This window comes from Euwallacea similis, chromosome 10 (genome assembly GCF_039881205.1).
Source record: "Euwallacea similis isolate ESF13 chromosome 10, ESF131.1, whole genome shotgun sequence".
Classification (NCBI taxonomy): domain Eukaryota; kingdom Metazoa; phylum Arthropoda; class Insecta; order Coleoptera; family Curculionidae; genus Euwallacea; species Euwallacea similis.
The window spans coordinates 1,483,992-1,500,464 of NC_089618.1; the positions used below are offsets into that span (position 1 = coordinate 1,483,992).

Consider the following 16,473-nt stretch of genomic DNA (forward strand, 5'->3'; position numbering starts at 1 on the left):
ACGGTTGCACAAGCGCACAAGAAGTAGTAAAATAAAGCTGATAAGATGGACCAGATATAACAACCTAAGCAACCATGGAAAAACCATTGTTAAAAATAAATCGATAAGGACGATAACGATTAGTTCTGGGGTTCGCAAAAAAGAACGAACTGATTTATTTATCAAGGTAATGATAAACTCGCCACTCAGTACCTACTGTTTGCTCTATTTATTATGTAGTACCAGCGAACATACACTTTACGACGGACGAGCAAACAATAAAATGAATTAATTTCTTTGTGCGTGTGTACATGTGCGGTTAATATTGTGGTACTACTACTGAGTACTGAGGCTGTGATCGTTTTAATTATTCCACACATTGACTTCATACCAGAACGCACGTTGTTATTAATTTTGTTATCTTAGGACGAGCAACAGTGCCTGATCGGATGAGAAAGTATGAAGTTTGCTGAACACTTATCGGCCCATATCACGCCAGAATGGAGGAAGCAGTATATAAATTACGAAGTAAGCTGATTAATTTATCATTTATTAATTCAATGATTCGATTGCTAGCGTTATTGGTCTTTTTCAATTAATATGAAATTTAGATTTACCTACTACGATTTATCTCGAGCCTTGACTCGATAATTGAGGTTGGATTTTTTTGGCGTTTATTATGACGTGTGTCAGTCACTAGTCACTAGTCAGTGTGCGCACCTGAAGATAACGTTTTGCGCTCAGTGCGCTATTGTCTTGCGTTAATCTGGTGTGCGGTGATCTCTTACCCCGCGCCACTTTAAAAGTTTTTGCTCAGAACTCTGTGTTAGCGTCATATTGTTTGACAGAGTTAAGCGCGTTGCTTAACTGCCAGCTTAATTTGACATGCGTTAAAAGCTCTGCTGGATCGTTCGAACGTTGAACCGCCTAATTGAGCTTGACCGAATTCGTTTGGTATATGTACACAGATGAAATAGTCTTCTCAGCATGATTTCTATGTATGACGTGAAGAATATGATGAAACTCGTTTTTCTGGAAAACGGTTTATCCTAACAAGATGAAATAAGAGGACTTTTTTACTTAAAAATATTTGAGATTCCCGAATTTTATTTCAAACATTAAGAAGGGTTACGAACAAAAAAGTTAGGGCAACATTTACGTAGGAGATCCCCTGCATGCCACGCCCCTGATTAAAATCTGCAATTATCAACACAAAAAAGTTTTCCCATTCAAACTTATTACAGTACGCCGAATTTCATAATGTTAACGCAAACCGTTTCGAAAATATTGCGAAAAAAACATCTTTAAAATTCCCCCTTTAAGGGGTTCCAGCTCCTTTAAGGAGCCATTTTTGGGATACGTTCATAAGAACTTTTTTTCATATTTTAACCTCTAGAATCACCTCTCATAGTATTTCAATGTTATTTCCGAAAACTTTGCAATGACGTTTCGACGATTTGCGCCTTCATCAGTATACTGCATTAAATAGCGTGAATTAGTAATATTAAGCATGCTAACATATATATTTTAAAGTATAAAGTCTCACTCAAAGGCAGCCATGTTCACGATCGCTATACGAAGAGAACTCATTTGAGGTGCATTCAATGCTTTGATATGTTGAAACGATCACAATTTTTTGTGGCTTAATTTTGGATTTTTCCTGTAAATAATGTTTTTTCAAGATATTTTGATATAAAAAAGTACACCTTGTAGAAGTCAATCTGGGCAATCGCATTCGATTTATTTTGCATTTTATCAATTTAAAAATAAAATTAAAAGTAACTCAATAAATGTTCCGAGTATGGAAGACAGCGTTAGTAGTTGCTAAATAAGTACTAAGTATCGCGTACCAAATTTTAGTTAACTCTAGTTTTTGGCAAATTAATGAAAACAAATTGTTTTAATTCTAAACTTTGGCATTTTGTATTATAGAAATGCGTTCCAGGCATACGTAAAAATATACAGGGTGTCCTGAAAATCAATGCCAAAAATGGTATCACGAGATTATTTGGGTCAAAACATTAAGATTTAAGTAAAAAGTTATTTGAAGAAAGTTTCTCGTTTAGATGCTATTGGCGGTCAAAGTTCTTGGAAAAAAACATACTTTTTGCTATATCTCGAGAGTACTTCAATGGATTCTAATGAATCCCATTGTGCATTTATTCATTAGTACAGGGATTATTTTCATGTAACATTCATGTCTTTTCGCAATGTGAAAATGGTAAACTCTTAGCCATCTTCGTACAAAAATTATCAGAACTTTTTGTTGGGTAGCTGCATCGTATCAGTTTTTTTTCTGATGATACATTAGCCCTTTCTCTAACTTTTCTATTTCTTGGAAATTTCTCGTACGGTTAACATTTCACGTCGAAAAAAATTATTTTCTCTTCTGATGCAGACCACCAACTTGTCATTCCTTCGATAATTATCGACACTTGTCAATGTGAATGCTGACGTCACTTATGGAAAATGTCATAAAAATTAATCAAAAGACTGAATTCATAAAAAAAATTTTAAATAAAAAAACAATTTAAATGAACTATAAAAAACGATAAATATGAAAAATTCAATAATTAAAAAAATCATAGCAGATTTTCATAGTGACCCAAAAGAAACGTCAAAAAATGTTGATTAATTTTTATGACATTTTCGATAAGTGACGTCAGCGTTCACATCGACAAACGTCGATAATTATCGAAGGAATGGCAAGTTGTTCTGTATAAGAAAATAAAATAATTTTTTTCGACGTGAAATATTAACCGTACGAGAAATTTCCAAGAGATAGAAAAGTTAGAGAAAGGGCTAATGTATCATCAGAAAAAAAAACGACAAGATGCAGCTGCCCAATGAAAAGTTCTGATAATTTTTGTACGAAGATGGCTAAGAATTTACCACTTTCACATTACGAAAAGACATGAATGTTACATGAAAATAATCCCTGTACTAATGAATAAATGCACAATGGGATTCATTAGAATCCATTGAAGTACTCTCGAGATATAGCAAAAAGTATGTTTTTTTCCAAGAACTTTGACCGCCAATAGCATCTAAACGAGAAACTTTCTTCAAATAACTTTTGACCTAAATCTTAATGTTTTGACCCAAATAATCTCGTAATACCATTTTTGACATCGATTTTCAGGACACCCTGTATATATAAGAAAAAAATAACGAAAAAAAAAAGAATCTGAAATTAAATTGTACAATTTTTTATTTTCAATATATTTTTCTAACACTCCCTGAAGTCCTCATTCTAAAACAATCCGTAACAAAACAAAATATAAATAGTGCAAATGTGTTGGGAGGAACAATTTTAATTAATCTATAATCCAGGATAAATAACGACCTACTCGTAGTAATCAACAATGCAAATACGTTTTGCATACACTCAAATATAATTTCACTTTATATCCTCTATAAATCTGTGACCCACATATACCACATATAAACAAAATATAATTTTGTTTGCTCAAATCACAACATTTGAACATAGGTACTATACAGGGTGTCCATTTAATACTTTCCCATTAGGTTCCCATATATTTTGCCTACAGCAATCTAAGATGGGAGGCGGAGATTTTCACAAAATATAGCACTTTCTGTATCTCTTTTATGCCACAATGAGCCAAACTCCAGATTATTTCCTTGCCTAATCGGAATTGGTTCCAGGAAATGAAGGCCATGCTCTACATGACCGTAGAAGAGGCTCCTTCAGCAGAAAGCGTGGACGCCGAAGACTTGCGTAAACACTTCGCCAACTTTGATGAACAATTCTTCCATTACTGCGATAAAGAGCTCAAGAAGATTAACACGTTCTATGCGGAAAAATTGGCCGAAGCCACCAGGAAATTTGCAACTTTAACGAGCGAACTCAAGGATTCCCTGGATAACATCAGATTGGGTAAATTGTTTTCATGGAAATTCAATCGTAATGTTTTTGAAATACTCATAAGTACCTTGAATTATGATGATAACGTTCTAACAATTTCGGGAAATTTTCATTTTTCTCGGAAGTTATTAGGTATAAATATGATAAATCAGTTGCTGGGACGTGGAGAGACCAGAGGCGTAGCATGGCATATTCTCAACGAGTCGAAATAACGTTTGAAAACTAAAGGGTTATTAAACGCTTGGAAATTTCGTTCCTTATCTAAACTTTGGGAAAAAACGTTCCACACGTCTGTGATTTTCAGTTATGGGGTCGTGAACGCCCTTATTGAAATAGTGAAAAACTCAGTGACGAATGTCGTAACATGGCATAAGTAGGCACACTCTACTAAATGACAATAATTAACTACATATACCATACGATTGGAAACCAGAATGTTTATAGTTACTTTACATGAATACAAATTTAGGGTTGCGAGAGTTTTTCCTTAGGGGAGGTTGTGCCCCTCTCCTATGGTCACTGCTCGTTGACCACTCTAGTTTTCTGCGAAGTTTCTGCAGACAACATAGCAATACTCATAAAAACCAGGCAGTTGCACCTCCAGCACCATTTAGGCGCTGGATAGCGAAAATACCTAAACAGAATGTCATTCTGTCAGGTTCACGAGGAACCTAAACGTACTAGGAGATGACCAATAGGTACAACCGGCGCTTTACATTGACTATGTCACAATACATTTCAGTTGTGGTAGTGACGAACCATCGACCCAATTCAATACAACACAATATCTGATTTCGAAGGAGAAAGAATTTCAAAAAGATTGACTTCCTCGACTCTATAATCACTAATAATATATATTTAAAATTAAAAAAATCACACAGACACATTTTAAATAACAAGAAATATTTACGCTTTCTGACTACTCAGCAACCGCACCCGCAAAGCTAATCAGAAAATTAAACACGTTGATCAACATCTCTTTTTCCTTTCCAGTTTCCTACGAGCTACTTTCCCATTCCGCGTAGAAAGTTTCCTTTTCTTCTTTTTGGGTTGTTGCAGTGGCTCTTCATCTGAAAGATCGCACTGAATTCCAAGAGTTCTTCGATCAGGCCTCGTAAAAGGCATTTGAGTTCCCACGTTAACTATTCTCGGCTTGCCCACGTCACTTGAGATCACTTCCTCCAATTCCGTTTTTTCGTCCACAATGTCCAGCTCCTCATGTTTTATTAGCTGCGATGGCGCATTGTTCAGCTCTAATTCGTCAGGTTTCTCTTTTTGTTTGAAGATTTTCTTTATGTTTAAGCAGTTTGTTGAAGTTGAGTCTTTAGTCTGTAACGAAGTAGGTAAAGATTCTTCTTTTACTTTCACTACAACTTCTACAGCTTCCGGTTTTGGAATATCATTAATCTTTAATTCTTCCGTTCCCAGTTCTTGCTTGAATTTTGTGTTTAACTCGCTTGCTGATGACGAATTTTTAGATTGCGACGAAGTATCAGTTAAATAACAATAAGGTTCTTCTTTTACCTTCACTAAAAGGTCTGCAGATTCCTCTTCAAGAGTCACATTTCTTTCTGAAGTTTGCTTATTGGATTGAGGAAATTCTTGCTTCACTGTAAATAAGTCTACACTTGCATGTGAGTCTTCAACTTCTGGTCCAAGTTCTTCTTTTATATAAATTGTGGCAAAGCGTTTGGTCGAGTGAAAGTCTTCAAGTTCAAATTCGCATTTCATATTACTATCTGTGTCAGACGTAAATTGTTCGCTCTCCAATTGAAGTTCTTCTCCTTTGTTCGCTTCTGTTTGTGATGCGTGTTTATCCATGATGATCTCGGGCTTTTTTCCTTCACTATCGTTTTCAGTGTAGTCTTCAGTCCCGCCTGATGCATCGTGCGTTCGCGGTACTTTTCCTCTTCGGAAATCTTCAGGTTGGCAGTCGAAAATGTGCGGAATTACTCCTGGCCGGAATCTTACTTTACCAGACGTCCTCTTCACGTACAGGTAGTTTTCGATATCTTCTTTAACCTGAAGAGACAAAGAAGAATCGTTTGGCAATCTTCGGTTTAATCCAACGTTTTACAAAAATGTTAAAACCTTTCAAATTAATTAATTTTTACACCCAGTACGTACATTAAAATGGTCCTCACAGCAATATTTGGATCCCAAGTGCTCCTTGTCTCTGTTTTTGTACGTGGGTCTGCCCATTGCAGCGAACCATGCTTCTCTCTTCTTCACATCATGATGTGGAACTGTAACAAACAATTTGTCCGGATTCAGGACAGATGTACTTCTGCAGTAGGGAACTGCACATGTTTTGCACGTTTTCGTCTTGGATTGTACTTCATCCATATTGTGGAACTGCAAAAGTGTTTAACTAATGAATAAACGAATGTGATAATATATGTATGAATTTGATACTACAGAACACGTGCATTTTATTATTAGAATTGTTGATATGCGCGATGGCAATTCACGATATTTTTCATATGATGGTGGCAGGACTTGATCCTTCACTAGCCGATGCGTTGATCAACTCTGTTTCTTTTACGGATTTTATATTGTTGTAGTAGAATTTCATTCTATATCATCTTGCCAGATTGCTACTAAAGAAGGGGAAGTCTAAATTTCAGAAATGTTTGCCTCAACTCAGTTGGCGACACCATCTGGCCCACTGTGTCCGATTTTTGCCACGTTATTCCATATCGTCTTGTAACCCAATGTTTCTGCTTCGAATTACCTCCTCAGGTGTCTGTTCGAAATATGAAATTTTCGATGGCTAAATAGGAAAAAAATCTGTTTTTGGAATTTTTTCATATAATTACGATAGATGGACAGATCATTTTCAGGACTTTTAATACAAACGAAATCGATTTCGACATTTTTGAAAAATGTTGGCCGATTTTGAAAATTTGAACTACAAAACTTGCTATACAGGGCGTCCCTGTTATGCATGTAATTAATTTAACTAATAAAATATCAATGTGAACTTAATGCAGGCAGGTTCATTGTCGAGAGGGTCGAAATTTCATATGTTTGGGGGAATCAAATACTAAGCTTTTGTTCAACAGACATTGTTCCCAGGAAGATGCTTAATTTAAATGTATTTCTTCTTCTGCAGGTCCGAACAAAAGAGACAAGAGAAAAGTCCCAGCAAGAAAGTTGCAAGATTTGAAGTTGGCTTTCAGCGAGTTTTACCTGAGCTTGATTTTGCTGCAAAACTATCAGACTCTCAATAATACGGGTTTCAGAAAGATACTGAAAAAGCATGATAAGGTAACTTTAACATTGTTGAAATTGAAGAATTTAGCAGATACAATGATATTTTAGTTACTTAACACTGATCTCGGAGCCAAATGGCGCGAGGAGCATGTGGAAACTTCACATTTTAATACTAACAAAGATATCGACAATATTATCAACGAAACAGAAAATCTGGTTACGAATGAACTGGAAGCGGGGGATCGGCAGAGGGTAAGAGTTTTATATGCAATTTAATATTAGCGATTTTTTATTACATAATTATATAAAGAAAAATTTGAAATTACGTAAAAACAGAATTTTATTTATTTATTTTTATTACAGGCTATGAAAAGGCTCAGAGTTCCTCCTTTAGGTGAGCAGCAATCTCCTTGGACCACCTTTAAGGTGGGTCTATTTTCTGGCGGTTTTATAGTGCTTTTGATAGCTGTAGTGCTTTCAGGTAAGAGGGACGAGTTTGTCATAATGAAGAAATGAATGGAGATGTTTTTCCCCTAAGTATATAAATAATGGACAGAATTGACAAGTGAGTGAGGTTAGAAATTCGGGAATGTTAGCTTTCTAACCTTACTTTTCCAGTCAAACATTTGCAACATTAAAATAAAAAATTCTAATTAAGTTTGACATTTGATGGATTTTTACAATCTTATTTATTTGGCAAATTTGGCCACTGTTATTTTTAATTATTAATACAGGGAATAACATCTACTTTCCATGGCGAACCGAGATTTTTAATTAATTGGAGGAAGACATGCAGCTATTCCAAAAAGTGTAGAAACGCCCAATCATCTCTGTTCAACATAGTGAGCTGAGTGAAATTTGGTATGCAAGAATAAATTAATATTCTTTATCACACAATATTACCGAATACGTCACTTTCTCAATAATTGCGGCAAAAACGTTGATCTCATCATGAGGTCACTAAGCGCTTCCACACTTTGTGGACACTGTACAAAGCTAGTTTTTGATCTCAGATGATGAAACTTGATGCATTGAAAAAATTCTTCTCATGACCGCATTTTCAGCGATATTCCACGAAAGTAGTGGTGACAACCTAAAAATCGCATTCCGTATGTACCGAGGTCCGCTCATGCTCATCGAGTTCATTTTCCTGATCGGAGTCAACATTTACGGTTGGAGGTCATCAGGGGTGAATCACGTGCTCATCTTCGAACTGGACCCTCGCAACCATCTCTCAGAACAACACTTAATGGAGCTGGCCGCTATTTTTGGAGTGGTTTGGGCACTCAGTTTGCTCAGTTTCCTCTACAGCTCGGCCCTTAGCATTCCAGCTTACGTAAATCCATTGGGATTGGTGTTGATTATGGTGGCGTTTCTGGTGAATCCTCTCAAAGTATTCAGGCATGAAGCACGGTTTTGGTTTCTACGGTTATGTGTAAGTATTTTAGATTTAATATTGGGTCATATGATGCTATTCCAAATTATAAAAAAAAAACCTGGGTTCGCCATGGAAGCGAACTCTACTTTTTTCCTTGTACAAGTCTTGGGCGCGTTCAGAAAAGAACCAGGCTGCAGCGCTTTCTTGCAGCGATTGCATTTCTCTGTAGCACTGATTAAAGGTGCCAGTACATTGACCTAGTGGCTTTTAAGCGTAAGCCCTTGTCGGATTAACGATCAGTGTATCTATCCAATCATAAAAAAGAAATATTGTTCCAGGGAAGAATGATTTCCGCCCCGTTTTTCCATGTTGGATTCGCCGATTTCTGGCTCGCCGACCAACTTAACAGTCTTGTTAATGGCCTCTTGGATATACAGTTTTTAATTTGTTTTTATTTCACAAATGGAAATTGGCTGGAAGCTGGAGGTATGGTAAAAACTAAAGACCTAGTAATACGATATTTTTTTTTAATAGGAATGGTTGTAGAATTTTCAATTTGTTTACAAGAATAAACTTTTTCTGCACGGGATTGTCCATAAATGATATATCGAAAATTTGGTTTCATTCAGCTCAAGATTTCGGTGCGATTAACTTGCTATAGTCAAAATATAATAGATATTCCGAATTCCCTAAATCAAACAAACAAGCGAAAATGGCAACCTCGCTTTAGTTTTTTGTTAATCTTTCAGTTAGGCGGTTACGTTACGCAGGGTGCAGTAAAATCATTGATTCTGTTGCCAAATGTGTCAAAAATTACCCAAAAGAAACTCTAAAGTTTCTTTTGGGTAGTTTTGAATTTTGGGAAACTTTTGAGTTTCTTTTGGGCAACTGACGTTCTTGAACTTAAACAGGAAATTGTTCCTAAGATTACTCCAGTTTCGTTGAAATGGTTATTCAATCCAAGTTGTGATGGTCCAACACATGACGGATATCGAAGCAAAAACACACTGTATCTACATACACTAAAAACGTGCCTTTTTGAACTAGCCCAAGTAGGGTAAATTTTATCGTATTTTAATTTCAGAAATCTGCCATACGTTTTATCAGACCATTTAGGGACATCCTGTATAAATAAGAGTAATATTAGTTTTTATTTTTTCTAGAATTTTAAATGAAATCGTCAGATGGTTGATTTTGGAATTAAATTTTTTATTGTTTAATTTTCAGACACGTCTACTTGCATGGAACACAACTTCATCATAAGACCGATAGTGAATGCCATTCCGGCATGGATTCGATTCGCTCAATGCCTCAGGCGATATTACGACTCAAGAGAAGCATTCCCGCATTTAGTGAACGCCGGAAAATACTCAACCACGTTCTTTGTTGTGATTTTCGGAACGTTGAAGGGTTATTATAAAGGTTGGTTGAAGAAGTTTTAACGGTTAAGTGTAATGGTTCTTCTGGAATGATCAAGTTTGTTTAAGAATCACAGGTTCTTTCTGAACCGCACAATTTGACCTCAAAACAATGTTGAAATGAAGAGTTACAGCAACGGTTTTTCTATCTACACATGTCTTGTTCCAGGAAGTTACACGTCGGTATTGGACAATCCCTATTACATAATGTGGATTTTGGCCCAGTTGGTGGCCTCCACATACGCCTACATTTGGGATATTAAAATGGATTGGGGTCTCTTGGATAAAAATGCAGGGGAAAATACTTTTTTGAGGGAGGAAATCGTGTATTCTTCGACGGTGAGTGTATAGCTTTTTGTCCAATTCTTCAACAAAAAATTCATGTATCTCTGTCGGTCTTCTTTAACAAAGTTTAAAGAACTTCATATTTAGCGCATGTGAGGTCAACGCTCCGTTTCCATTCGAAGAAAAGCACTTTTTTCCTCACAGAAAAAACTCATCGTCGACTAATACAATTACTAGGCCGTTTTACGATTTCAGTTTTTCTACTATTTCGCAATAATAGAGGACTTAGTTCTACGCTTCACCTGGACCATCTCAATATATCTAACGGAGTTCAAGTACGTAAGCTCCGATATGATGACCTCAATAACATCTCCCTTGGAAGTGTTTAGAAGGTAAAATACGCCCAAAGTACGTGAAAAATTAACAAATAAAACACTTAATCAGATTTGTCTGGAACTTCTTTCGCCTGGAGAACGAACACCTGAACAACTGTGGTAAGTTCAGGGCAGTGAGGGACATATCAGTGGCGCCGATCGACTCTTCAGACCAAACTCAAATCATTCGCATGATGGACGACGAGGATGGCGTCGCTCATAGAGGCAAGAAACTCAAAGCTAAGAGAAAGGACGATAAGGCTTTTCCCGACGCGACTATTATTAATTTTAAGAGTATCCCTTTCTCGGGAATGCAAGGTTAGCTTAACTAGATATTCTCATCTATATAGAATATTCTGAAAGTATCGAAAAGTTAAATTATCTCATCTTACCAGGGAGGCTGTGAGAGCTATTTATGGCCAATTTCGGAATAGGTAAAACAAGTCATAGGATTAAATTGTCGGATCGTCCAATAAGAATGGAGCTTCTTGAATTTGTCCAACCACTGCCAAATATTTCGGCAGTTTAAGCTTGACCTCTAAATTGGCCAATTGGCCCAGTTATATAGTCGAGGTATGTATAAATTTGAACTTGAGTTCATTTCAAATTTGGCATATATTCCACAGTTTATTTGTCAAAATCTTCAGTTCAACCGGACGTGAAGTTTAAGCTAAAGCTATGCAACCCGGCTTACGTGAAGCATGTACCGCTATAACAATTCCAAAGTTTAAAAGATATTAATAAATATAAGACTTTTTCAAGAAGCGTTTTAATACAGACATATGCCTTGGGCTTTTTAATTTTAACTCCTAAAAATAGGTTTTGCCAACATGAGCGTATTAGTCGGCTCGAGGGTGTTATGTGCCCAGCGATTTTTAGAGCACAACTTAGTGAAATTCTTGAGATCATGGCAGAAAAATAGACTTTCGCAATTCAGTTGTTTACAGATACTTTGATGTCTTGTTCTGATTTCTAATGGGACCGCCCACAAATGCATGCGACGTCTGGTGCGCAAAACGTAAACATAATAAAGCGAATAATTATGACATTCGATGTGATATAAAGGAATTGAGGTTGTGACTTGTTACTCGCCATCTTTGGTTCACTTGCGTTTCGCAGCGCCCTCGTCTGTAGTTAAATTGCCAATATGAAGCACGAGCAATGACAGCTATCAAACGCCAACTGAAATCGTTTGGATAACATTCTGTGATTCACACATTTTGCGTTGTTGCCAAATTCTTGCTAAGTTATCTTAGAGGCCCCGTTTCGACTGACCAGAAAAATATTCAACTCTGATCACGTCGTGCCTTTTATTTTCTAAAATTATACAGGAAATTGGCAAAACCACGTAACTTTGTGTATTTTTTGCTAGTGAGCCCAGTTAAATCTAGGTAATACTTTTTCTAAGCGCTGACAATATTCCCGATACTAGTTTGTAATTTGGAGATATCGCGTGTAAATATCTGAGAGTATACGGGGTTAACAAACGTTTAAATAAACTGGTGGTGAAATTTAATGTCCATGCAGCTAAGGGATAACTTTTCATTCGAATTTTTTTCAGGTGAGATACTGGTGCAACAAAAGCCCTATAATTGAACCTTTTAAATCTTTAGTAACAAGTTGTCTAGTTTTGACAGATTTTCTACTGGGACTCTAAAAAGTCCATGACAGCAAACACTTTGGTTTGGAAAAACTATTAATTACGTGTATAGTGAACAAAATCATTTAGCAAAACTTGTGGTTTCCACATAGTAACATAAGTACTGGGAAAACGCTGTAGTGGCGTGCAAATTGACCACCAGTTTACTTCCAAGGAACTATCTAAGAAATATTGCCAAACTAACCATATTAACTTACGTACCAACAGGAATATTTGTGATATTTTAATATTTTAGACAAAATAAGCAAATTGTATAATTTTTTATTTGAGGGTTTGAAGAAGCATCAATTTCAAATGTTTGGAATGATAGAAATTTTGTACAAGTTGTCTCGAAATTGGGCACTAAACGAGTGATCATAAAAAAACTCGCATAGGAGGAAAACCGAAAATCTAGGGTGTTAAGCAATTCTTTCTCCAATAGCTGACAGGTGAATTTATCCAAGACACGCCTCTGGCATTTCCACGCCTACTTGAGGTTTTTCTGATGATCACTCTTTACTTATAATTTAGAATGTATCTTTAAATGTTTTCAACTCGGTCCTCAATTTAGAGGGTAGACAGATTATAAATACCTTAAGTACTTATGGATGAATCGAATAAAACCTCATTAAGCATTATGTATAATGTTTTATGTCTGATTTCATGGTTATTTTGTAATAATTTAAATTTTAAGTTCAAAATTAAAATACTTTAACCACCCTGTTTTTTACGTCCCTCAGTTAAGATTCAGTCCTTGTTAGTTCCAAGTAAAACACATACCTTACCTGCTTTATTCTACTACGATTATAAATTCACTTTATTGTACTAGTATTGTAATGAATCACTTTGTAGCAAAACCGTATCATAAAGAGCACTTTACAATCAAATCAAACATAAAACATGGCATAAAGGCATCTGCAACTCATTTGCATGTTTCTCATTTATCATTAGGATGCTGCCAACGTTGTCAGTACTTACTTGCACTTTATAGATTACCATATGCTAATAATATGTATAACAAAAAAACCCTTTAGTAGGTACTTAGAAATTCTTATGTTTTACTCTAACAGCTCTCAAATTCTTTGGATATAAATATCACATATATATCCAAAGAATTTAAAACCTGAATAGGACGTAAGCAAATTGAATCAATTTTCTACACCAGACTGTCAAAGTAAGGATTTATTCCATTCATGTTTTATATTTATATAAATCATTTATATACATAATAAAGTTATTTATTTCTTTTACCTCTTGGTTATTTTTGCTTTATTAAACCTCAAGCATCTTCAAGTGGAAATGGTTCCACCATAATCATTTAAAATCGATTTTGAGCCAAAAAAATCATTTGATATACTCAATAGCTTACTCATAGCAGGAGGGATGGCTGAGTTATTTTGGTGAAAATGCTCAAAGTAACAAATGGTCATTAAAAAAATTCTTTCAGCAGGTTACAAACCCTTAATGTAGGGCATTGATTAAGCAATCCATTAATTACCATCATACATCTGAACTGTTCCCAGACACACCCCTGCCATTGCAAGGCCTGCTCAAGGTTTTTTTTAATGACTGAAGCCAATCTAAGCAAGATATCATGGCCAACTATCACTGTTAAATGATACAAACTGTATGTTAAGAGAAATGTTTTCCCTCATTTTTGTGCAGGCATGCATGATGTGTTTTACCTTATCCACTGATGATACTGTGCACAATTCAGATTTCAGAAGGGTGCTTATCTCAGGGTTTGATCCTAAAGGGTTAAATATAGCAATTAGGGATTTACCTAAAGTTTGTTCCAAAAATAGTGTATTAAAATATTTGTTAGATTAAAGTTAAATCAAGAGTAAAACAAGCAGGAAGAACGCATGCATAAATTGTTTGACTCAATTTAAGTGAATCGAGTTAGAGTGAAATTAATACAATATATTTTTGAGAAGTAAGATAGATATTACACCATTTTCTTCAGTAAATGTATGCATATATTATTTTGTATAAAATGAGCATACAAGGGGTCCCAAAGATAGATAACCCATCAACTACAGATAACAGTTTCAGAGATGTCCATGCAGTAACTGCTCATTTTGGACACCCTGTACATTTATTTGTAATAATTTTAATTAGAGACCTTATTGCCTCTTAAGATAAGTGTGGCATATGTAAATTTTCCAATTTATAGTTTGAATAATGGTGGGACCACTTACTTTGACCATCAAATTGGGGCAGTAACTGAGTAGGAAAAGCTCCTCGTCTCAAGCCCCTTTTCGTTCCCGGAGTGCGGTCTACTTCAGAAAAGTGCAAATCACACACAAGGTATGAGCCTAATACTTGCTGACTGGTTTTCGATGCAAGTAAAGGGTTTCCAACTTGTTTTAGCCATATTTTAAAAAGTTCACTATCTCTGTTGGGATTTGGAAATCTATGTTTTTTTGAGAATATGTCTGAACAACCTTGAACAGCACATTTTCTGTAGCGTACTCGATAAGTTTCCATTTACATTCATAAGCTTATGAATTAAAAATCAGGGATTAAATGAAAACAGGGAAAGGGAGAATCAATAGAGACACATTCCATAAAGTTCTCGTTCTCAGCTGATTCTGACACATGAAGATGCTGACTCTGACATGATTGACCTTGGGCAATCATACGGTTTATTTCCCACGCCGCTGTTCTGGACATGTGGCAACAACGGCGCGGAACGAACCAAAGAACGTAAAGGTACGTTGTGGAAACATAGTTGCTCATGTGATACCGACAGAGATAGAGTATCAGTCGTCAGTCGTAGCACGGCTAATGTCATTCTAGACTATAGAGAATCTTATTGCTCTAATTTATGGGATGGGCTCTGGATGCCCTCAGTCATTGGTTTAGTTTTTATTTTACGTGGTAAACATGCACACCAAACATCACACAATACACAACACACACGATCAGTGACGGTGAGATGTGTGTCCACATCGCGAGACGCGCTTTATGGTTAAATTAAACTTACTCAAATTACCGAAATTAGAAATATTTTTCCTGCATAAACTATGTCTGTGTTCTTATTGTGAGTGCAGGCAACTCTCTGATATTTTTGGAAGGGTCCAAAAATGGATATCCTAGAGCATTTAACCCACGAATAGTGCGTGCTTTTTTGTGATGTGGAATGGAGATGTAATAAAAAGAACATTAGATGAGTTGAAAATTGATACCTACCTACTACCTGCTTACCTCTTTCAAATAAACAGTAGGATAGGATAACTAATTCAATTTTATGCTAATTGGACTTTAATTGGACCAGGTAGGTACCTGGGTGCACACTTTGCACCATATTTTGTTTGTCGTGTTCAACTCAACTGAAGTTCGATTTTATATCTTGATAACAGAAGCCCCCAATCTACCTGACTCATTTAACTAAACGTCAGATTTGACATATTTCATTGTTTATATGTTAAACTGTCCATTTTAGCTGCAGGTCAAGTTTAAAATTGAGGTGTACAACTCGGCATTATTACTATAAAATTGTGCCTAAGGGTCAAATTACTAATGTGTTGTTAAGATTAACTGCAAGGCTTGCTGCTTTGCTGCAAGCTGATTTTCATGAAAATGTTGAAATCTTAGTTGAACTAGCGAGACATTATTGTGGTCAGATTTTTGGTTTCTGTGGAAACTAGCTTGCTTCCACAACACCAAGTTCCAAGACAACAGCACATTAATTTTTTTACACATCTTCATTTTCAAGCATTTTTATAATCAGGAAATTGGGTCTAAAAGGTTCAAAGTTATCCAGTATCATGGAAACTAAAGGAGACATTTCCACCCAACTTGCTTCAGTATATAACTAGAGCCTTGACTGGAGGCCGTTGAAAAAAATGGTCAAACTAACACTTTTTTACACTCAACTATTTGACACTTTAAGCTCTATTTTAAAATTACTCAGAGGTGAGGTTTAGAGAGAAAGTTCTTCGAGAATAAAATTCCAGATATGAGATTCCTCAAGGATAAATTTCCACTTGTAGAATATCACATTTTTTATTTAATTTTATTTTCCTGTGTGTTTTTCCTTCTCGTTTATTCTTAGTTGGCTATAATACAAAGATCTGATTGTCCACTAGGAGTGCGGCTGGCTTTGCTATCCCTAGATAAAGGTCCATTTTTTTTTTAAGGGGTTGCTATTATTGTCCAATTAAAGCTATCAATGAGTGCCACTTTATTTGAGGAAATTTAATGGTCTGGTCCAATTTAAGCCGGAAGTAATTATATACTTGAAGAAATAAATGTCTATAAAATTAATATTATTTTATTCTTATTATTAC

The 16,473-nt window shown here is 35.7% G+C and overlaps 3 protein-coding genes across 12 annotated transcripts in view; 2 read left to right on the plus strand and 1 right to left on the minus strand.

The window, feature by feature from the left end:
• Positions 1-100: 100 nt before the first annotated feature.
• Positions 101-13,428, plus strand: LOC136411798 (solute carrier family 53 member 1). Of its 3 annotated transcripts, none has more exons than XR_010752351.1 (13): positions 101-507; positions 3,649-3,880; positions 6,984-7,138; positions 7,193-7,336; positions 7,448-7,565; positions 8,149-8,519; positions 8,801-8,948; positions 9,690-9,884; positions 10,050-10,219; positions 10,421-10,557; positions 10,610-10,857; positions 10,935-11,112; positions 12,101-13,428. XR_010752351.1 is itself a non-coding variant. In XM_066394521.1 (12 exons), the coding sequence occupies exons 1-12, from the start codon at positions 439-441 to the stop codon at positions 10,943-10,945; spliced, it is 1,998 nt and encodes a 665-aa protein (XP_066250618.1). In that variant the 5' UTR covers positions 101-438; the 3' UTR covers positions 10,946-12,088. The 3 variants fall into 3 exon arrangements, 1 of the variants encoding a protein (XP_066250618.1); XR_010752350.1 differs by lacking the exon at positions 12,101-13,428 and adding an exon at positions 11,187-12,088; XM_066394521.1 differs by lacking the exon at positions 12,101-13,428 and having other exon boundaries at positions 10,935-12,088.
• LOC136411799 (uncharacterized) lies at positions 4,703-14,776 on the minus strand. The gene is made up of 4 exons (XM_066394522.1): positions 14,380-14,776; positions 13,864-13,928; positions 5,996-6,223; positions 4,703-5,890 (listed from the first exon to the last, which is right to left on the minus strand). The coding sequence occupies exons 1-4, from the start codon at positions 14,666-14,668 to the stop codon at positions 4,838-4,840; spliced, it is 1,635 nt and encodes a 544-aa protein (XP_066250619.1). The 5' UTR covers positions 14,669-14,776; the 3' UTR covers positions 4,703-4,837.
• Positions 14,777-15,092: 316 nt separating this feature from the next.
• Positions 15,093-16,473, plus strand: part of Piezo (piezo type mechanosensitive ion channel component) — a 31,515-nt gene continuing 30,134 nt past the window's right edge. For 5 of the 8 annotated variants that reach the window (XM_066394511.1, XM_066394512.1, XM_066394519.1 and 2 more), the window contains exon 1: positions 15,093-15,458. The gene's annotated coding sequence lies outside the window, so the exon portion shown is untranslated. The remainder of the gene's footprint in view (positions 15,459-16,473) is intronic. The other 3 variants (XM_066394517.1, XM_066394518.1, XM_066394520.1) reach the window with 1 other exon arrangement.